We start from the raw sequence: 21,422 nt of genomic DNA on the forward strand, positions 1-21,422 counted from the left end.
TGGTCCACGAGAGAGAGAGAGAGTTGAATACCGTGGCTACTGCTAAAAACCTTAAATGGTGTTGCTTTTGACCAAGGGGAAATTTTAAGTAATGCTGGAGCGCCTCTGGATGATTACGTTCCTAATAAATGTATTAATTCTCAGAAGAAAGGCAGAACTTCAGATCTAAAGAATAGTTTCTACTGCATGCATAAAAAGACCGTAGCTTCCATAGAGTTTCCTCAAGCATGCGTATTACATGTAGGAAGCCAAGATCATAAGGGAAAAGAAAAAAAAATGAAAAAAAGAAAGAAAAAAAACATGCTCGGTCAGATGGATGTGGACAAATAGGAGTTTCATGTTAGAACTCAGATACTCCATTTTGGTCCCTGTATCGTATCACCTTATATACTAGCCATGTTGAAAACTTGCTAAAAATGGTAGTATCCCCGCATATCCGCAACCATGCCCAAGTAATATATGTTTCATGATAATTTTTGCAAAATAAAAGAGGACCAAATATTCCGAGTTACAGAGCCTTGCAAACTAGAAGTACAAACCATGAAGCAGATCCCAATGTAGAGTGGATAAGGCAAAATACAGACATTGATAGACATCGAATTTATTTGAATCGAGCACTGAAATTTGAACTTCACGATAACTTCCATCTGTTGATGCTCAACAAAATAGGAGTGAATAAAATCACACAATATTGAAAATAAAAGAAAAAGTACAATTATGGGTCACTATCACATGGCACTGAGCTAAATCTACACCAAGCCTGTGTTTACCCCCAGCTTCAAAATAAATGCAAACATGATGCAGCATGGCGACGATAACTTGATAAATATTGGAGAATACACAAGCTTTCATGTTTTATAAAGATGGTACTTCACATTATTAGCTCTTCCATTGTTTTATCAAACTGTACACAAATCAAACAACCAACTTTTCACAAGAGAAACAGTGCCCAGTACTGCACATAAAAACAGATAATTGGACCTTGTAGGTGCACAAAGAAGCCATGTCTGTAAATGTAGTCTTCAAATGCAAAACAGAGGTCGTTCCTCGGGTGCCCTTATCCCAAGATCAACACTACCAAATGATGACTGTACAGTTGATACTGCTAGATGAGAGGGCAAAACCAGGCTTTTTTAAAAGGTTAACCAAGAAATCATACACAAGGAATTCTCTTATAGGAGAAACAAGGGAAAGGACAATCAGTCAGACGACAAGATAAATTGTCAAAGGTGATGAAAAACACTTGTATGCAAAAGACAATTAAACCAATGATTGGAATGACCAAAAGGTTGATTGTGGATTGTTCTTGGTGTAAAGATGGGATGACTCCAGATTCAAACTAACAGTGACAACTCATCTCACAACTTGGACCAACTTGGAGAACAGAAACTAAGTGGTTGTACATTCTTATTCACTTTTTCTCCCTGTGATCCAATTCACTGATTGACAAGTCAAAGGGTGATGTTGACTCGAGATAGATCTGATCACCAAGTACCCAGCCTTTGGGACCAGAAAGAAACAGGCAACAGCGTACATAAAACCTTGAAGGTATACAGAAACAGTGCTCACAGCACGTTTTCTGGAAGGAAGAGGTAGCGGAAACGAGAATCAAAAGGAACAACTGTACAATTACGAGTGCCAATCAGGCGCAGTCGCCTCTGCGACATGCAGTCTTCTACCATGGCAGCTTGTTGAGGTGGAAGGAATTGACAAATCCAACCAGACAGCGAGGCATCATCAACAACAGTTTTTGCAAAGCAGTGTAGCATTTTTGGCACAAATAGTTTGCCCTTTCTGCTTACACTGACTGATGCGCGAACATAATCCCTTAATGATTGTTGAAGCTCTTCCCTCACTTTTGCAGCAGTATAAATTCTCACCTGCAAGGATCAGGCTATTGATTCATCTCATGGTCAAGTATTTCTTTAAAGTGCTATTGTTGATTGCAGTACTCCATAGTATAAAATATTGTCTAGTGATACAATGAATATGCTATCCATAACTAAATTCTTGTTGAAGGTTTACCCGGACCTGACCCGAACCAAACCCTATAGGGTCAGGATATGGTGATAAATAAGAAGACCCGATTAAGACCCGGGACCCGAAGGTCCAATTAATACATGGACCCGGTATAGTTTGTGAAATTTTATACCAGACCCACGCCCGACCCGAGTTCCGATTAAGACCCGCAATTTTTCAATGTAAAAATGATAAAAAAAATATGGTTTTACCGGGTATGACCCGGATCTGGTTCATGTAGATCTTATCGGGTCCGGGTATGGTTTCTCTTATGGTAGGTCCGATTATACCCGGGTCCGGACCCAATACCATACCCAAAAATCGGGGCCATGTCTGGTTCCACCTAGGTCTGAACCAAACCCGACCCGTTGACACCCCTACTAGCTACTCACTAAACTGCAAAAAAATTATGTACCAAGGTTAGTACATGGAAACAAAATTTATATAACATAATTAGTATGATATATGATTATTAAGCAGGAATGGCCCAAAGCTGTTACCACTGCAAAAATAAAATATGAATAAGTGAAATTATCATTTTCTGATGAATTTTGTTCACCAAGAACAAAGTTATCAACTGAAAGTCTGAAACCGTTAACAAGAAAGTACGTCACCATAGCCAGATATTCCTCAAAGTTATCAAGCAAAACATGATTTTCTTGAAAAGGAGGAAACACAATTCCAACTAACTCCAAGAGTTGAAGTAATTTTATCCACCTCCCGTTTCTCTGCTCTGTGAAGAAGGCATCAGCCCATGCCAGGATGTTCTGCTCGTTCATATAAATAGTTGCAAGTCCCAAAAATAATCCAACCATGAGTTGTAAAAATGGTCTCACAAGGAAAACTAATTTTGAAAGAATAATTTTTCATCCTGCCCTTCAACAGTAAAACTCTACTTTAAAATTAAAATCCAATATCTAGCACAATTTGATGCCAGTACCCATTTATTCAAATAATATACAACCAAAAGCTGCTCAGGTAAAGCCATATGAAACTTATTGATATGTACGTACAATTTCTTTCCCCTCCAACATTGTAAAAGGCAAACTAATTCTTATGAATATCAAAGTTCGAATATCCTTTTTCTTAAAAGACAGCCAAGTTAAAAGTGCAATGCCACAAGATAAAGGCCAGTACAACTACATCAAAAACTGCCTTAAAGACAATATCTGGATAATCTCATAAAATTATTGCCGTAATAGCATGAAAATGTCATAAATAATACAAACATACCTTGTTTAGAAAATGTCAGAGTATTTTGGAAGAATGTCGTGTGAAAATAACACAACATTTTTCAAAGAGTTTTTCCATAATCATCCCTACCTTATGGATGATACCCAAAGAAATCCCCACCTTAATTGATTTCCCAGAATCGTCCTTACATTTTAAAATGTTAGGACAAATGCAGCTTCCATCATGTGACATCTAGTTACCTTAAGGACGGTTTCACGTGGTTGGCGAAATTGGGAGGATGATTTTGAAAATGGGATAAAGGAATGATGGTTTTGGATTTTAATGATTATGGAAAAAACTCTTTTCCAAAATATCAGAATTTGCGCTGTGGATTAAACTACAGATGAACTAGTTTGGCCATTTGTATCATAAAAGTTGACTCACAAGGTATGCAATGTAAGTACTAATATGGCATGTCCTACAGTTGACATCTCCATACAAAGAAGAATAAAGTTTTCACTAGATTTCAAATAAAGCTAACTTTAAAATAAGACAATGCAAATGTATGTGCTTCACAAAAAGAAGAGTGTGACATGTTATGACAGGCCAAACAAAATGTGCCTACGCATGTGTACTTCACACAAATTCACATGCACATGCACATGCACATGCACATGCAGAAGTACTAACCGCAGGTGAGGAGTACATCCCAGAGCTGAGAGCAAATGCTACAAGTGGATCAGGACTATCGACCGAGAATTTCCGTTGTTCCTCAGATGTCTTCAACTTGTGAAGGGCAAGAAGTAATGCCTAAAGAATTTATTTAATTGACACCATTAGTTTAATATGGATTTTTACGGTGAAACCATAGAAAATAAGCAAAGGATAGACCATGAGAAAAGGATATAGATCTCATACTGTTTGTGGCCTATGGACAGGAGGCTTCATCTTCAAAATTACATATTCAATAGCAGCAGCACTGAAAGAGTGCCCACCAACAGTATATGCTGCCTGCAGAAGTACAAACAACATAAGGAAAAACCTTTAGGCATCAAACGATATTCGTTTTTTAATTTGCTTAAATAGTATATTCCCTTGAAAAAAATTCAGAAGAGTGTGATTTGGATGCATGGGCATAAGCACCAACTTATATAAATAATGGACAGATCAATGATAACTCACAGGATCAGGAACAGATATATTTTGTGAAGAATAAATCCAGGAGTTTATTGTTTGGAAAAAATGACTGCACTTGCCAAAAGAGGAGGTACCTTTTGCATCAAAGAGAAGAGTTTCAACTCACTTTTGGGAACTCCATATGCCAAGTAAGCCTGCAGCAAGCCCAAAAATCCAAATCATTTTCAATGATCCAAACAGCAGACAATCTTTCATAATGGAATAATTACATTCTTAATACATTATGAAAAATGCAAGTCAAAAGAAGCACAAACACAATGAAGAAAAAACACGCACATGCATGATTAGTGCATTGTATAAGTTTATCCAGAAAGCCAGCTTCTCATCACAGCACAATTTAGTTGGATTCACTTTTGCCACCTGCTCAACCAATGATCTGCCTTGCAAGAAAATGAAGCATAACATACAATATCAATATCTGTGCCAAGACAATGCACAACTAAAAATCATACAAACAGCAACTTAAAGGACATGTTTGACAAAGCAAAGACAGCTAGTAGTTCATCATGGAAAGAAAGAAACAGCTAGTAGAGAATCTCATAATAGAACAAGAACTAAAATTCAGTGGCCAAAAGCATCATAGACAATTCACATCAAACTCTACCGCAGCTAATATCCTGAATAAAATTTGAAGTTCAACTAAACTACATTTGTAAGCCTGCTGACTTTAGAAATATATGTACTCGTCTTTGCAACTATAAGACCTAACCCCAGTTTTAATATACATGTTTAAAATTAAAATGCATATGGTTTTACACTTATGTAGGGAAAATAGAAAATTAGATGTGAATGAAGTCCACACCAATGCAAACCCAATTTGAAAAAAGAAACATCAGACATTGAACAAGGACTGCAGGGAATCTCACCTAAATCTTCGAAGTGCTCCAGCAGCATATTCAAGTTGTTGCTTCCCGACTGACATCCAAGAAACCTCAACAGCTGAACTGTAGTTTCCAATATCAGCCCAACTTAGCTTTCCCCGTACTTTATAAGGATCAAATACATTATCATCAGCAAGAACATCTCCACTACAATGCAATTCAACCACTGGACTTTGGATTAATGACATTGTGGACAACTCAGATGGCTCAGAAAATGATGACAAAGATGCAGCAGATAGGTGTCCATGTGGAGAAGTTGGGAACTGGATATTCTCCATTGAGGTAGACTTGGATGAAACAGTGGATGAGTCTGCAAGACAAGTGAATATGTTCTTCATGCACCGTACCATTTCCTCTGATAGCTGATTAGGATGACGCCAAAGGCCCTTAACTGACATCTCCTTGGCAAGCCTGCTGGCTTTTAGATGCTGAAATTGTTGAAGTTTTTTATCTTGGGCACAGTACACTTCTTCTCGCACATTCTGATGCAAAGTGTCGCAGATCAGTTAAAGTGATCAAACTTTTCGTAGAAACCATAATAGTCAAAGAAAAAAGATTTAGGAGAAAACAAACATAGCAATTTCAAAATCCCCCCAAGAAACCAAGGTGTCCATTAGCAGAAGTTAGAAAAGCTAGAGGAATTATGTAAATGCTAATACTACAGTTCCATTCATGAGTGTCTATATACTCTGTTACACATTCTCCACATCCAATCTTAGAGAGCTGCTTTAAAAACCAGTCCGCATTTTTTAACTTCAGGATCTGCCAAAGTAATCTGTACGACGTCGTTGCAGTTTGGATAGAATAGCACATCATTTTGCTGAAAATTTATCTGACAGCAATGAATCAGATTTTCTTCATTTAGCATAATAAAAGAACAGCATCATACGTATTATTTCTTGGAACAGATATCATGACTGTTATCGTTTTTCCCGGGGTTTGGGGGATGTGGTTCCTTGTATCTGAACAACATTCTCGAGTCTCAACCATACCCAGATCATACATTATAGGAAAGATCCTAAAGCAACATATGATATGATCATCCATCAAATCCAAACTGCAATAAATTTGGGGAGAATTTTTTCTTTTAAAAGCGATATGCCTTATGCCCTGACCCCAATTCCAGAACATACTTTAGGAATTAAAACTACTTGGTTTTAGCCACAAATGTGGAAGTGTAATCTCAAAAATTATTGCAAGCAACAGAACAAAAGAAACTAATCAGTGGATTATGCCATGGTTCTAACTTCTAAGCATTGCAATTACTAGCTCTTTAACAGGAGAGGCATTCAATCCTCTACATTTTACCAAAACTAGCTATTTATGCTGAAGTGCAGTAATTAAATCAGGTGGATTTTTTTGAAATAACAAAGACCACCTAGAAATTGTGAAATAAAGGCAGCACATGAATACACTCCTAAAGCAAAGAATGATTAATGATTCATCATAAAATTCTGACAAAGACATATCAGCTTCAAAGAAAAAAAGTGACTGACTACATCCACGAACAGCAAGAAGATTTAGAGACCATTATATCTGTGCCAGTGGCATCTCTACCCAAAATAGCGAACAATGAAAGGTTGTTTTACAAATTTCAAACCCAAGAGACAATTCCATAGCTTTGTCAACAATCAAAACCTGTCAATTTGTTCATACAACCGCATGGATGAACATACACATAACTAACCAAATTTTTTTCTTAGGGCACTAGCCACCATACCTTATTCTCAAACCCATATTCTAGCGGATTTAAGCTCCAAGTGGACAGGATCTTACTCATAATGAGACAACAAAATGCTCCCATCAAAACACACAGGATTTTCTCTTTAACTCGCTAAGAAGCAATTATTGCTTGGCTTCAACACCATCCTTGCTCTTCCCCACTCCGCCAGTTTCCTCCCCACCCAACAACATACACACATCCATAAATGCAACAGGTGCACACATGCACTCAAGACATGTTATAGACTTGATAGACATGAACATATAGGATTTGGATTAAAACATATCCATGACTTCATTTTTTTCAAAAGAAAACATAGGTCGCTATCATGTCATTAATCATTATTCTTCTTGTTGTTTTTTGCCATTGGCATGAGCTTGTTCACATCTAATGGTTGGAGTGTTAATGTTGTAGGCCATATATCACTTAGAAATGTGGATTATTTTGAGTGTGTGCATGTTTACATGTTTATACCACAGGGTTATCGGAAGCGCTATACGACATGGGGAAGCGCACTTCCCCGATGCGTGTTTCGGAAGCACGAAACGTGGCTTTTTCCCTTCTTTTTTCTGTTTTTTCTTGTTTTTCCTTCTTTTTTTCTTCCTATTTTTTCCTTCTTCTCTTTTCTTTTTTCCTTTTTTTCTTCTTTTTCCTGTTTTTTTTCTTCTTATTCATGTTTCTCTCTCTCTCGGTCTTCCCGTTTTTGCTATAGTTTATGTTTTTCAGTTATATTATATATTTTGTATTTCAGTTATTATAATATATATATCATATATTCTTTGTTTGTGTATTTCATTTATATATATATATATACATATTGTGTGTATGTATAATTCATATATAATATGTTTGATTATTTCTTCTGGTTGACTGTTTCTGAATTATATTTCTGAGTTATATAATTTATATTTCTGGTTGATTGTTTTTAAGTTATATAACTTATATTTTTGGTTGTTTATTTCTGAGTTATATTTCTGGTTGACTATTTCGAAGTTATATAACTTATATTTCGGGTTAACTGTTCTTGAGTTATATTTCTTGGGGGGGACTTTTAGTCTTATTTATGTGAATTTTTCGCTTCCCTTTCGATTCCTACTCGCTTCCCTTCGAATCCTTGTTCGCTTCTTAGGTCGCTTCAAGTTCACTTCTCTTCTCACTTCCGAGATGATTCCTGGTTCGCTTCTAAGTCGTCTTGCGCTTCCCACTTCCTAAAATTTTGCAAGCGCCTCACTTCCCTCTTTCCAAATTATTTCCCTCTCCCGCTTCCCCAACTGGCAACCTTAGTATACCATCATCATCAGGCCTTATCTCATTGACATGAAGCCAGTCTAATAGCCTTATGTCTCCATTCCTGCTTATTTAAAGCTAAAACAATGAAGCCACAGTCTATGTCCTCCCCGCAAGAACTACAGGAGCAGTGTGTGTGTGTGTGTGTGTTATCTATTCAAACCTCAATCTATATAAATTGAAATAATCAAATATATAACCTAGTTCCATACCCTTTGGTAAAAAATGCCAGGTCCATGACCATTCATGTCAATGAAACATAGCTTACATATGCATCACAAAACACAAGAGGATTTTATATTGGAATTTACAAGTGACCTATGCATAGATACAGGTTTCTAAATAAATATGAAGAAACAGATAAGTGTGTTAGACATAATGCACATCAAAAGAGTACAAATATTTCAGAATGAAAAGTGGATATTTAGGCTTGCTGAAAAAACAAGGCAGCAGGTGATTTAGTCCAAGTTCATTATTTCCTACATATGTAGAAGATACTAACAAATGCAGTGCATGTGCTTGTGTGTGCTTCTGTGTCTGTGTGCATATGCACATCCTTAATAGAAAAGGAAAGAAAAAATAAAATCACTTTCTATCATCTTCAGATAAAATACTATGAAACATGCAGAAACAATTAGCTTAATTCATTTTTTAAATAACTAACCTTTTCCTCTAGCTTTCCACAATTACTGCTACAATGCAAACCAGAAGGGTCATTTGATAATGCCACTGTAGGAGAATCATTCATCCGTGAGAGGGACCAATTAAAACTCTTGGACGAATATTCCTGAAGAAATCAGCAGAAAAATATATCATCTAAATATCTCCAATAAAAATAGAACAAACAACACAAAAAGATGTTTCGAAGAAAGATGACATACTGAAGTGTTAACACTATCGGGAGAAGACAGGAAATGAGAAGACGGTGACTGTTTCAAACGATACTCAGCAAGGCGGCGTTCATTTCTCTCCTGACTAAGATGAAAATGCAAGGAAACAAGCTCTTCCTCAAGCTTTGAAACACTGACCTCCAATGCAGCAATATTATTCAGAAGTTCCAGTGCCTGACCATGAAAGTAGGAATGAGTCTTGAGATTCACACACCACACGCAACACTGTGCATGCACACGCGCATGCATACACACCCACATGTGTGCACCATATGCATAGGGTGTGTGCAAAAAGCGAGAGAGAGAGAGAGATCTACAAGCTTTTGCAAGCAATTTGCCACTATACGCAGGCCTATTTTAAGAAGAGCCCATGGTTCTTGTATTTCTATTTGCTAATTCAGCAAAAGAAGTCAGCTTCACCTATTTGGAGTACCCTACCACCTTATAATGTTTTGCAAGCACTACAGGTCGACAGCATGACCAACACCAAAAAGTTGTTTTTTCATTTTAAAGTTCATCTGATACTTTACAAGATAATTCTATCGTATTGTGGTGCAACTCAAAGAGATGTTCATGCATACTTCATCTGGGAGGCAAGTCAAACTGGATAGCGTTACGTTAGTCTTTCCAATTGCACTTTCAAGGGCAGCATGGAGTTGCATTTCACCATGTAGCTTCTCTTGCAAGCTCCGAATCTATTAAGATAGAGTATGTCAAAAACAGCACAGAGAACAACTTGAAAGAAAAGAAAGATACAGGTACAGCTTGAATATAATGTACTTAGATGGTTGAATTGTAATGGAAATGTGGTAAATTCCAAAAATAAAGTGCCATATAAAATTGAAAGCCTAAAAGAAAAGAACCATATTTAGATGTACACATTTCTTAATTGAACCCCATAAGTAGAAAGCTTAGCCTTTTTCCTCAAACCATATGGATTGTCTAAACAAAAAAAGATAAACATGTCAAGTCAAAATTGTTATTGTCAGGACAGATGAAGGCTGTGGCCAATCTTAAAGGACGTGTCAAATAACAAAAAAAACATTCATGAAGGAGTTCAGGATATCCTTTTCATTTTTTTGCATGTGCGAATTCATTCCCTCAAGAGATGGCCATTCCACAGTACCAATCTAACATGCAAGACCGTCATTAGGGGTGCTGGCCGAAATACCAAATTAACTGGTATAGAGTCGGATATTTTCCTTTATGAATATTACATGCTAAGCACAACTTTAGTCAGAATACACCTAGATCTCAATCTTTCATGGCAATTTTCCTGATGCACTCTGTTTTTGCAGAGGTGACAGAAACTTTGACTTCTGATTGACAAGGTAGTTAAAATTTGTCATCGTCAACCTTCACAATGACATACAATTCATAATCACAAAGATTGCTGGTATCTTAAATTTTATTATGATTTTATTACATTGTAGAAAGTTAAAATTGCAACACAAACAAGATAAATTCAATCTATCATTATTTTTAAGATATTATGTTCTTAATTTTTTGTTGTCTTTCAAATTTTTATTTGTGCATGTACTAAGTTGCTCCCATATTTTCCCAGAACAAATTTTTTGTTTAACAAATGCTCTTGTGCCAAGAAAACCACAAAAACAAGATTAGTGATCATGATACAGTTGCAGCATACAAGTATCTTCACATCAGGCAGAGAGATGCACTTACATCATGTTCAAGCTGGAGCCTGTAAGGACTTGTACTTTCATCTTCCTCACTTGCTCTAGACTCTGCCGAAGATACCATCCTCTGGCAAAAAAACACCAAAAATCAAATCTCCAACAAATGGCCACACAGAGGGCTATTCATCTTAGTAGTTTTATAGCTCAAACAATAGCATATTTGTTGAACTATGAATGAAAATGTTGATAAATTTAACAGTCTAAACGGTAGAACAAATCAGTGGGGAAGGTTAAAATGACGATTGATGAAGCTAATACGAAAAATAATATCTAATTCAAGTGGCCATAGCCCACCAAATCTCTTGGCAAACGTAACTGAAGCAAGTCATAACAGATCTAGTTAATAAGCCCACAAATTAAGTACATAGACAACCGTGTTTACATGAAAAGTCTTTTACTAAACTAGATTTCCAATATCTCTGATGCAGGACCCACACCACTGTAAATGCAATAAGACGAAACCAACCTCCGAATCAGAGCAACTGCGCCAGGACTCTTCCTTGCAAGCCAACACATTTTCCAAAAGCAATCCTCCATCTTTGACATGTGGGCGATTTAGGGAGGAACATTTTGGTGAAGAACCACTTCTACCAAGATAGACAGAATCGTTTAAACTGCTAGTATATTGACAAAGTATAAAACAGAAAGATCCAAATGAGCAAGAAAACGAAGACTAAGGCCACTCATCACTTACAAGAAGCACAAAAGAGAAAGATCCAAACAAACAAGAAAAAGAAGAAGGCTAAGCATTACTTACAAGCTGATGGAGAGTCCCAAACCAGGAGTTTGGAATACCCTCTTATCATGGATTTCAGCGCTTAGGCAAAGCATCTACTCTGATGAGCCCGGCTGCAAAAATGATTTCCGCATCCAGCAGAGCGGGGATGACCACCGTTAGTTTTTATCAGTATGCATTCCCGCTCTGATAAACTCGCTTAATGAGATATTCACCGTACTAATGACGCAACAGGCGGGAAAAGGAAAAAAATGCAAACTCATGTCTCCGCTTAAGACAATTTTTTTGTTAAAAAATAATTAAAAAGACAGGAACTAACGTCAAAAAGCAACAATTTTCTATAGAGGTTGCAGACTGGGTTCTTTTGGAAAGGAGGAAAACAGGCCCATAAAATTAAATCATTATTGAGAAAATGGCACCATCCAGGTGGAAAAGAAAATCAATAAATTAGTTAATCATGTAATTCCCCACCATGGCATTTTCACGTGATGATAAAAAGGCCCCTGCTGTAATTTAAATTTTAAGAGTACCATAGTATCTTTCAGTCTCTCTCATATACCTCATAAAAGCCGTTAAACAAATATTTATGGTTCCTCTCATCCCTGGGAATACTACTGCAGTAACACTACGGAATGCGGAATGGGGCATCTGTCGATTGACCTGGAAGGCTGGAACTAAATACTGCTGAGCATAAAGCCAGCTCAGCCCCCACAGGCCGTACAATTATTAATGTCTTGTCCCAATAATTTAGTAGAGAATAAAGACCCAACAAACACACCAGGACGAAGTACACGTCCCTCAGAACAGGTCTACTGTCTACTAAACCCAGGGTGAAATGAGATGAGATGGGATCAGGTCAGGGTCAGAGCTCTTTTGGACCCGTTGATCTCAAGATAAACGGTAATCATACTTGTACGAATGAGATGCCTATCATTTGCATGAGCCTCACTTTTTTTTTACGATATTGTTCGTGTTTCGGATGGGCGGCATCTGGATGGTTTAAAATGGCCCGCTCATTCACTGTTTGATGGGTGCGTTCAATTTTGATATGAACAGCATTCAAGATGCAACTAGGGGTGGGTATCGGGTCTGGTAATAAATGGGCCAGGTTTTGGCCCGGTTTTTAACGGGCTTGGGTTTGAAGAGATGCCCATGGCGGTGAAGCAGGTCGGGTCCAGCCCGACCCAATCTTAAAATACATAAATGCTTACTGAAATTATAGGTTAACGAGAGAATAGAAAGTTCTCATGCACTAATTTCTAATTAGTAGGATTAATTAGGTAAATAATAATAATTAACAAATAGCAAGTTCTCATATAACTAATTAAATAAATAATAATAGTTAACCAAGTTACTATATAATAGTTACTTTTTAAAAAATTTAAAAATTAATAAATTAATAAATAACTCAGGATCATTGGGCCAGCCCGAGCCAGGCTTCACATATATAACCTGCCTGGTTCGGCCCAGGGCCTAAAATCATGATCCAAACCCGGCCTATGGCTGGCCTGGTCAGCTTGGCCCATCGGGCTGCCGGGCTGGTTGCCTGCCCTTAGATGCAACGGACGGTGTTACGGTCAGAGGTGCCTCTGACCGGATCCTCTCTCAGAAGAAATTAACCGTCTCCATGAGTTAATTTTAAAAAGACAGGATCAGGTGCTTGGGATGCCGTTCATCCATGTGATGAATGAACGGCAACCCATCCTTTGATAGTTAACTTATCAGATGGGTCTCACAAAAAAATTCAGAGCTATTCATAGCCATTCTAGATGAACGACATTTAAAGCACAAAAAATTGAAAAACTGACAATAAGAAAAATTAGGGCGTTGTGGTTGTCGTTCATCTCATGGATTAACGGCATCCAAGACGTGTCTGACGATAATATGGTCTCGATATTAAGAGTAAAGACCCTTTCAAAGCATGAATCTATTGTGTTGAATAAGCTTATCCAAGACAGAGAAACCCTCGAGAACGACTCACACGGACACCCTCAAATTTAATCTCTAAGAATGAGGGCACACCAACCTTGTTTTTCACGGAAATGGCGCCCGAACCGATGCAACGACGGACAAGCTGGCCCAGCCTGTAAACTTTCTCACCCACAAGGCCACAACTGAAACAAATTGGACAGCATTTGCATCATACCCCACATTTTAATACATTAAAACATTCTTACGAAACAGTATTTTTTAAATATATAAATACTTTTAGGAATAAAATGAGTCTTTTATTTTGAGAAAAAATAAAAAAGCCAGACATATTTTTTTAAAGATAATAAAATTATTTTAGCAATTAAATATAAAATAAGACTGACTTTTAAGCCTAAAAACAAAATTGGTGGAATCCCATTTTGCTTAAGATCTATTCCAATAAAATCAAACCGGTGGCTTGCCCAGCGGATATTCTTTGTGGACTAAGGCTCTCATCCAGGATTTACTATCTAGAAGAGTTCTCACTAAATGACTTGTTCCTGAGACAGATTCCTCAACTTATATATATATACATACATACATATATATATATATATATATATATATATATGGGAATGAAAACCTGCCCAATAAAAAACCTCTCAAACTTACCTACTAAAAAATATTTATCAGATCTATTCCTCTAAAATCAAACCGGTGGCTTGCCCAGCGGATATTCTTTGTGGACTAACGCTCTCATCCAGGATTTACTATCTAGAAGAGTTCTCACTAAATGACTTGTTCCTGAGACAGATTCCTCAACTTATATATATATACATACATATATATATATATATATATATATATATATATATATATATATATATATATATATATATATGGGAATGAAAACCTGCCCAATAAAAAACCTCTCAAACTTACCTACTAAAAAATATTTATCAGATTTTTGGCGTTTTTCGAAATTCTGACCTTACAGATGTGATCTATGTGCTTGTTTTTACAAGAATCAGTTCCTGTAGAATTTTATTCCGATGCATGGATATGTTTTTATAATGTTTCAAAAATCAATAGCCTACAATTTTATAATTTGTTTTAGGCTCCAAATACCATTTTTTATTCAAAATCCATGATCGAAATGTCTATTTCTAGTAAATCAATCATGCTGAACACATCTATATAAGGTCAGAATTTAGAAAAAACATTGATAATCTGATAAACATTTTTTATTGATAGGTATGAGAGGTTTTTTATTGGGTATGTTTTTATTTATATATATATATAATATCATGTTTTGCATTTAAGAGTATTTTAATCATTTAAATGTTGTTAATGCTAATAGTTAATACAGCTAATTTAAGATTAATAAACTAAGAACCCTAACTCCGTGCGTTAGACAATGTCAATGTCAATGTAAAAATAAATTAGAGAAGGCTCCATAAAAAAATAAATAAATTAGTTAACGAAATGGATAATACCTCCAATCTAAGCGCGTCTCTCGATGTCACTGCCAAAGCCGAGCAAGTGTCAGGCACCGACTTCCTGTAAAAAAAAACAAGAAGGATTGTCAGATACCGACACTTCAACTCCACACACAGCAAACGAGCGTCCACAAGTCCACTATTTTTTTTTTATAACCCGAAGAAACCGCAACCAGTTGCACTGGCTCAGCCTGTCATACCTCCAGTCGTCCTGTTGGCAGAGTAAAACTCAGAAACCCTGCTCTGAGGCCTATGCTACGCATTGGCTTGCGCAGATAAGCAACGCTCATGGAAAATCAAACCTTGACTGCCCATCAAACAGCCAAGGTCTCACCCCACTACGCCAACCCCCATTGGGCATCCACAAGTACACCTGTTCCTCAGAAAAAGTATTCCAATTAATCAAACACTTGGGTGTTTACAAGTCCACAACTGTCTCAACTCTCAAGACAGCAACAATCTATTCAAGCTTCCACAGCAATCCGTGATTGGAAGGCCCCTCTCTTAAAACACTTGCATATATTAGGCAGCATGTCAAACATAATGGCAATAAGTGGGGGGAGGGGGGAATGAGGCGCGCTCAGCTCACATGGAAGAGGGTAACATGATTTGGAAAAGCACCAAAAGGGAGTAAAGGACTACCAAAGTTCAATAATTGGGAGAAAAAGCGAGTATTACAAGTTCATTTCAAAGAAATGGATTTTACATCATTTGTCTAGCACTCTAGAAAGCCCAAAAAAAACACAAGACCTTTGCTCAATTATTATTCCTTCAAGACTTAGTGTCATGAATCAGTGAAACGAGACAACCGCCGAAGTGGGTTCGGCGCTTGGATCACTCTGCACGAGTAAGCCAGGCTCATTTATGCACAAGCCAAAAAAAAAAATCTAGTTCAATTATTGAGAGAATATAAGAATTTCGGATAGAAGAATGCTTAATTATTTGTATAGGGAATAATAAAAAGCTACCAACGGGGGCTTCCGCTTGTCTGGTAGGAGCTGCTAGTGCACGTCACTTTGGGTTGGGACGTTGCAAGTTCAAATCCCAATGGAATCATTGTATGTTCTGCCTAACCCCAGCTTAGAAAAAGCTGAAGACGAAATCTCAACTATTAGGGCGACTATATTTATTACGATGATGAGGACTAGTAAGGAGACACAGAAGTTGGCTCGGGGACAGTGTGAGAGACCCGGGTCATGCCGGGTTGAGTCAGAGCCCCATACACATCCTTGACTGGAAATAATACGCCCGCACTACCCAAATAGACCGAACTCAACCAGTCACATCTCTCATTACGAGGATATTCTCATCAAGGAAAAAATCGTGAAAAAACTGGTTTATTGTTTTTCGGGTATAATATCAGGAAAATGTTGGGAAATATAATATTCTAAGGGCCTGTTTGGTTAGCTCCAAATATCCAGATATTAAAGATACTGGAAAAATAAAAATCGAGAGATATTATTTTCTACAGTTTGGATAGCAAAACCAGATTTCTCAAAATCAGATTTTGAAAAAAAAAAACAGAACTTTATTAATCCAGTGGATGCCTGGATCAATAGAAACCAGAAAAAAATCGAATTTCCATTTATCTTAAAACACGGGGCTTACCCCTCTCTCTCTCACACACAGAAAATAAAATACTCAAAATACCGCCTTCTTGCTCCGCCTTAAACCCCCCTTCCTGATCCCTAGGGTTTATCTGTTGCGGTCATCAGTTCCACTAAATCCACTTGTAGGTGCCCGTCTAAGATGAGAGCAGGGAAGACGTTTCTTCTACTTTGGTGATTGTTTCTTTGTGGGCTATATGAAGAGTTGGAATCTGCTCATCCAACTTTTTGTTGAAATGCTTGAGACAAAGACATATGAGATCTGGTTCAGGTTTGACCTATTGGCAACCAAGTGTGCATATGGGTTTGAGAGAGTACTCAACAAACAAATTAATTAGTTGGGGTCAGCAGAAGAAGAATCTTGATATTTTTTCCAGATATTCAGGTGCATCCAAACTGTTTGTTTTTAGAATTTTAAAAAACTGAACTTTTAGAAACCCCAAAATGCAAAAATCTAGAAAACTAAATTTCTGGCATTGCATCCAAACAGGACCTAAAAAATATAAAAGTAAAAACAAAACAAATGCAAAAGCTTTATAAATTGAAAAGTTACATAAATATGTGGTATACTATATTAAGATCACATTAAAATTGTGATACATTGAAGAGATGTTTGCGTTGGGGGGACAAAGGCCGGCCCACGCAAACTGTCCGGAATGCCACGTTTAGATAAAGGGATTGAACCCAGGGTGGAAGTCCCCAACCCAAACCCGATTCAATTTGATTTTTCTCGTTTAGATAAAGGGATTGCGGTAAAAAAAAGACAAGATTTAAAGACCAACGACGTTACCTTACCACCCTCTCAAACCCCCAAAGCAAGAATTCTACCGAGTAAGTTTTCTTTTTCATAGATAATCAAAACGCACTACTAGGGTTAGCATACTCATCAAACTTCTTGGCGTAGTAGATTTTGAAACTCCAGACATTACATTTCAAATTTTCAAGCTTGGGGCAAAGACCTGACCTAGCTATCGTGAAAAAAGAGCGTGTCAGCTCAGGGTACTAATACCATCCATGGTCCCCAAATGCCACTCATCCATTTTGATGAATTGCATCCAACTACCACGCTCCATAAAAAAAATCCACAGCTGTTCATGCCATTGATGAACGGAATCTAGAGCATAATGAAATGGACGGCCAAGATGATGCCCAAAAAACCATGGCGGCAGGGACATAGGATTTACCCTTGACCCGATCCGCCTTTCCTTTCCCACAAGTAAAATTTCAGGATCTGCAGGGCACGGTAAAGATGGTTTGATCGTGCCAAAAGGAAAAGAACAAAAAGACTTCCAAATTAAAGACATACACAGAACCGAAAAAAGGTTTTGAGGAAAAACAAAAGACCATGGTTGAGGGTACAGTCCACAGAGGATAAGAACAAAAGTAACAAGACGAGGTTGCCTGAAAAGATTGTGTATCCTTGAGATGAGATTGGTAAATTTAGAAATTTAAATCATGATTGGGTTTTGCAATGAAGCGAACAGATGAGGCAGCCAAGCTAGGTAAGAAAGAAATGTTACGGGTTTCCCAAAAGCTAACCCTCCTTTCAGTGAAGGGGGGGAGTTTAAAGCTTCCAGGAGAAACGAGTGGTAACTATGATGTGGAACAGAGAAAAGTGATGAAGAAGAAAACAAAAAGAACATTCACGGTTCCAAGGGTAAGCTGACGTTGAGTGGGAGGGTATTAAAACAGGACCAGGACAAAGGTAACTTAAAACAGTTCACCAACCAGGGTGCCGTCTGATGCCATTAATTTTCAAGATGAACGGCTATCAGAGTCCAAGGTTTTAATGGGGACACTTGCTGATTTGTTGAATTCATGATCACCGGCCAAGATCAGCGCTTTCAACCATAGCAATTTACAGCCGTTCATCGGCAGCCTCGATGGAAGTTGGCCAAGAGTGACATCCATTCGCAAGACAGCTGTAGGCTTCATTTCCTGCACCAATCAAAAGCTCGCTGGCTACGGATCAAGCTGGACTAAGGTCCAATTTTGAGGTGCTAGTATCCGGTCAACGTCCCAATATAGCCAGTTTAGGTAGGGCCAGATCCGGGTTTTAATATAAATAGCAAAACTCAGACCTGATATATCTTGATATTTAATGCATGCTATATTCATTACTACACGCAGATCTTAATCAGAAGTCGGGTTGAACCGCGATCTGGTTTTAAAAATTATAAACCAGAGCTGGGTCCGTAAACTACTCAGATCTTGTGGCCCACCCGATTAGCAAATCGGATCTATTTCATTAAGGCCGAACCTGGGTTGTTAGTGGACCTAATCGGAGTCAGAATCAGGTCGTGCCCTATTCAGCAACTTGCGCCAGCAAGAGTTGAGACGGGCAGGCACCAGTCCTAATTCCCAAGACTTAGGACCAACCAGACTTGGGATTTTTTTTGGGGGGGGTGACTTCCATAAAGGAATGCTCTCGGTTATGCATATAATTAGTGACATGGATCCAGGGCACATGTTCCACCGATTTATATCCATTACGTCATAATCTTTAGCAAATTAGTCTCGACCTAACATGGGCGGAGCAGCTCTAGATTAGGATCAGTGACTCTGGACCCACCCCCAACCGTTTCAACTCCCACAATTAGGTCAGATTGGTTGTGACTCCTTGTGAGCCAACCCGCACCTGTGTCCAGAAACGTCCTCATGTTCTCGGCGTTGGTTCAGCTTGTTATACCTAGGGTAGTCGTGCCGGCAGCATAAAACTCCAAGGCTAGGACCCTTGCCCCAAGGGCCTATGCTACGCATTGGCATGCAAAGAAGGCTCATGAGAATCGAACCTTGATTGCCCGTCTAGCAGCCAATGCCCCCATCCCACTATGGCAACCTTGAGGGGCGTGGATCACATAAAAACGTTCTAAAACAAATTTGATTAAGTCAACCGTAAACCCATCATGTTGACCATGTCTGCACAATTCACCACCCGAACCTAGGTCGGGTAAAGCCAAGGCCACACCAACCCAGGGCAACGGATACGACTCGGTCCGGACCAGGTCTAGCATAACATGAGCTTTATGAGCCTATCGGACTCTTTCGGAACCCAACAAGTCAAATTTAACGAAGTTTTATGGTACGTCTAACCCCTGTTAGTAAGTAAGGCTTCCCAGAATTCCTGGCGTGGCTAAAGGGCCCGTTGGTGACATCCAGCCACACTATCATGGCCGAAAGGGATAGCTGGATCGACGGAGACGTGCCATTCGAACCGGGGAATCTCTGGTTCGAACCCCCATGGAGCGCTTGTCCGAAAAGCTTGATTAATGAGCTTGTGACTGCTCAGAAAGCATAGAAAGAAAAGGAACTCAAAAAGTGAGAAAGAAATCGGGAGAAAAGAGAATAACTTCTCCACTAAGAAAATTCAAATCCAAGCCTTAATTTTGCTCAAAAAAAAAAGGATAGAAGTATAAAGGATGCCGTGATCTTCCGACTCCCTCGGTTTCACAATCACAGACAAAGAGGAATAATCCATCTACTCTCATCACAACCTTCATCATAACAACAAAAAGAGAAAAAGCAAAAAGTTCGCGTTCGGAAAACAGAAATTTTATCATCATTCAAACACGATCTTTTATTTTTTCAATTTTTTAGATCCTTGCTTCGCAGACTAGGTTTTCCTTTTCCAACTAAAATGATAAAATCCCAAAAAACTCTAAAAAAAAAAGATGAAAAATCCCACCTCAAACCCTCGGAAGCATACAATAAGCGCGAGAAGAACTACTTTGAGAAAACCTCAGCTTCACGGAGAACGATCACAAATCGCGAAACGAGAACTGAAATTCCACAAAAAAAAGTTGCCCGAGACTCCAGATAATACGTCTCAACTCGCAAAAACTAGAAAACGTCAACATGTCGCAGAATCAGAACAAAAATCTCGATAATCCGATGGGGAAAAAACTCGTTTTTCGTCAAATGTAGAAATCTAACGCTGGCGAAACCGCAAGAAGACGCAAGAGATTACCTCCACGAGACGCATCGAGCCCAGATCCGCCGCTCGCTCCGCCCAGAGTCCGAACTCCGAACAGCTCCGCCTCGACCTCGCTTCCACCGGAGCATAAAACAACCAGGAGATCGCGATCGTGCTTCGAAACCCGCGGATTATTTTAGGGTTTTCCTTTTCAAAAATCAAAATTTTCCGTGCCCGACGTTCGAGATTTTTCAAAATTTAAAACGAGGGAAAGCGATTCTTACGGCTCCGAGCCGGGCAAGCAACAAGCGAACAGAGGGAAGAGTTACAAAAGAGTACCGACCTCCTCCGTCTTCTCTCTCCGATCCTTTCAGATTCGCGACGATTCCGCCCCTTTGCGCCCCTCTCTCTCTCTCTCTCTCTGTCGCTCTCTTCCTCTGGGTGCGATCTGTACCGTCTTTGACGCTACGTGCACAGAAATTTAGGGTTTTCTGCGGAGCAAAGACAATAGGAAAAAGACAGAAACAGAGATCAAAGAAAAGGCAAACAAATCCCGACTCCCCTCGTTCTCTCCGTTTAATTAATCACGACTTCGGGAGGACTTCTTTTGTTAAAGGGTTTTTGCAGTTCTCGAACGGAGAGGAGGATTCGCGAGGGGGCGGCATTGCCGAGAGAGGAGAGGGGGAGAGTGTGGCCTTAAAAGGAGGTGTAGGGTCAAAACGGGAAATAAAAAATGTCTCTTTCTTCGTCTCGTAATGTTTTTGGAGTGTTCGGAGCTCAACCGATTATCAAATGAAGTTGACCGCGGCCGATCGTTTTGGGTCGCCTAAACAAATCGCCGCCAGTGAAAAAACCCTACGGGTAAAAAAAGTAAAACCTTTAATTACTT

The 21,422-nt window shown here is 38.6% G+C and overlaps 1 protein-coding gene across 7 annotated transcripts; it reads right to left on the reverse strand.

Annotated features, from left to right (window-relative positions):
• Nucleotides 1-853: 853 nt before the first annotated feature.
• LOC149837020 (uncharacterized) lies at nucleotides 854-21,202 on the reverse strand. 7 transcript variants are annotated; one of them, XM_090005753.1, is made up of 15 exons: nucleotides 20,877-21,202; nucleotides 15,011-15,074; nucleotides 13,630-13,717; nucleotides 11,625-11,716; nucleotides 11,334-11,454; nucleotides 10,854-10,934; nucleotides 9,752-9,865; nucleotides 9,162-9,344; nucleotides 8,945-9,067; nucleotides 5,256-5,752; nucleotides 4,666-4,765; nucleotides 4,464-4,523; nucleotides 4,111-4,203; nucleotides 3,883-4,002; nucleotides 854-1,880 (listed from the first exon to the last, which is right to left on the reverse strand). In XM_090005753.1, exons 4-15 carry the CDS (start codon nucleotides 11,696-11,698, stop codon nucleotides 1,566-1,568), a joined length of 1,881 nt encoding a protein of 626 aa, XP_089861879.1. In that variant the 5' UTR covers nucleotides 11,699-11,716; nucleotides 13,630-13,717; nucleotides 15,011-15,074; nucleotides 20,877-21,202; the 3' UTR covers nucleotides 854-1,565. The 7 variants fall into 7 exon arrangements, with proteins under 7 accessions (XP_089861879.1, XP_089861884.1, XP_089861880.1 ...); XM_090005758.1 differs by having other exon boundaries at nucleotides 11,334-11,451; nucleotides 20,588-20,896; XM_090005754.1 differs by having other exon boundaries at nucleotides 20,588-20,895.
• Between the last annotated feature and the right edge of the window lie 220 nt (nucleotides 21,203-21,422).

Source organism: Nuphar pumila, chromosome 5 (genome assembly GCF_984573655.1).
Source record: "Nuphar pumila chromosome 5, dmNupPumi1.hap1.1, whole genome shotgun sequence".
Taxonomy (NCBI): domain Eukaryota; kingdom Viridiplantae; phylum Streptophyta; class Magnoliopsida; order Nymphaeales; family Nymphaeaceae; genus Nuphar; species Nuphar pumila.